Here is a 1,801-nt window from a genome sequence, read left to right as displayed (position 1 = left end):
AAAATTTGTTCCCATATGAGACAAAGAAAATTTGTACTATTTCTTCCCCGATAAAGCAAAGGATAGGCTCGTTGGCAGTTAGTACAAGGGAGATGAGTTATTAGAAGGGAGATGAGATAGTGTGACAGTGGTAGTGATAGTAAATAGGAGGCAATGATACTGGTTGTAATGGCGGTGACAGTGATGATAGGTGAAGACAGAGAGTGGTAATAAAGAAGAGTTTGAGTGGTGACGGGATTAAAGATCGAGGGGGTGATTTTAGGATTAGGTTAAACTAAAAAGTATGTAGTTTAAAATTTTAAATAATTTTTTAGAAGTTGAGTAGTTTTATTAATCAAAATTTTTTTTTTAAACAGGTTTAATGTAGTCTTATCGTTAAATTTGACATTAATAACACTACAATAATATAGATTATTTTTTAAGGTTATAATGTGTAAAAAAAATTAAAATTTGTCAAAAAAATAAATTTTGATTCTATTTTAATTATGAAAATATGTTAATAAAAATTTTGTCAAAAATAGTATTTTTAACATATAAGTGATTGTGAAAAGATTTAAATCTTATTTTGATAAATATTGGCTGTCAAAAATAATTTGTTAAAAAATTTTGAGAACATATTTTCTGTGATACTTATTAATTGTCAAAAATACTATTTATTTTGACACTTATTGATTATAAAATATTTTCAACAAAAAATTTTAACAAAGAATGAAATAAGATCTTGAAACTAAAGAATAAATTGAGATTTTGAAGATAAAGAATGAGTAGTATAATCCTAAACTGAGAGCAGTGTGATGTCAAAATTAACAGAGCTCAAAGAAGAAGGAAAATAGTGGAGTAAATTGAAAACAAATGAGTATCAAAATTGAGGAGTAATTTTCTACGGTCAAATTATTCATCAAGAAAACATAAAAAATTTGACATTTGTGATATTTGTCAAAAATATATATTAATTTTGACATTTAATTATGGTGTTAAAAAATAAAATGTTAAAATAACTCTATTTTCTTGTAGTGTGGCCACGGGTCTCTCTTTTTTATTACCTTCTTGTCTACTTCTTGGTCTACTTCTTCACCTTCTCCATTCTCTATTCATCGTTCTCTTATTCTAATACATTGTTATTGATGTCGTTCTCATCGTGGCGCCTTCTTCTTCTTCTCCTCCTCCTCCTATATATATATTTAACAAATTTACTAAGTACAAAAATTTGGATACATAGCATACATTCTAAAACAGTAGCAATAGAATTATTTATGAATTATGCAACAAAATTATTAAATGCTACATCAATATGAAGTGTGAAAAAAGGTGTGTAATATATGTACAAGTTGATTTTTGTTGGATTTGTATCGATTTAGTTAAACTTAGTCACAAAAATACTTACATGTTTATCATGTTCGTATAGATTATAATTTGTTGGAGAGAACTAGAGAAATTCTATCTTTGTTACATAGATAAAATAGATAAGGGAAGTTCTCTGGTGACCAAGGTAATAGTGGTCAAGGGTGACCAAAGATTGACCCACAAATAAGAAGTTAACATATGGGATTGTTGATTACAATGAGAATCATTTTTAATATATGTTTTTGTGAATTACATTAAAATAAGGAGTCATAATTTTCACAAATTTTCAAAAAAAATTTTGTGGGTCTTCGACAATATAGACAAAAAATTGGAAAAGCTAAATTATAAGAAAAAAAACAAGAAAAATATAAATACACCGAAAAAAAAAGGGATAAACAAAAAACTGTGCGGTTAATAAAAATAAAAAACCAAATAAAAAAAATAAAAAATAAGAAAC

General features: G+C 26.3%; 1 protein-coding gene across 1 annotated transcript in view; it reads right to left on the bottom strand.

The window, feature by feature from the left end:
• LOC107616977 (FBD-associated F-box protein At4g10400-like) overlaps positions 1,043-1,801 on the bottom strand; it is a 3,357-nt gene continuing 2,598 nt past the window's right edge. Inside the window, exon 3 of the mRNA XM_016318825.2 lies at positions 1,043-1,169. Within this exon, the coding sequence (XP_016174311.1) occupies positions 1,134-1,169 (36 nt within the window). The 3' untranslated portion in view covers positions 1,043-1,133. The remainder of the gene's footprint in view (positions 1,170-1,801) is intronic.

The sequence above is a fragment of the Arachis ipaensis genome, chromosome B09 (assembly GCF_000816755.2).
Source record: "Arachis ipaensis cultivar K30076 chromosome B09, Araip1.1, whole genome shotgun sequence".
Classification (NCBI taxonomy): Eukaryota; Viridiplantae; Streptophyta; class Magnoliopsida; order Fabales; family Fabaceae; genus Arachis; species Arachis ipaensis.
This window is presented reverse-complemented; position numbering and strand designations above follow the sequence as displayed.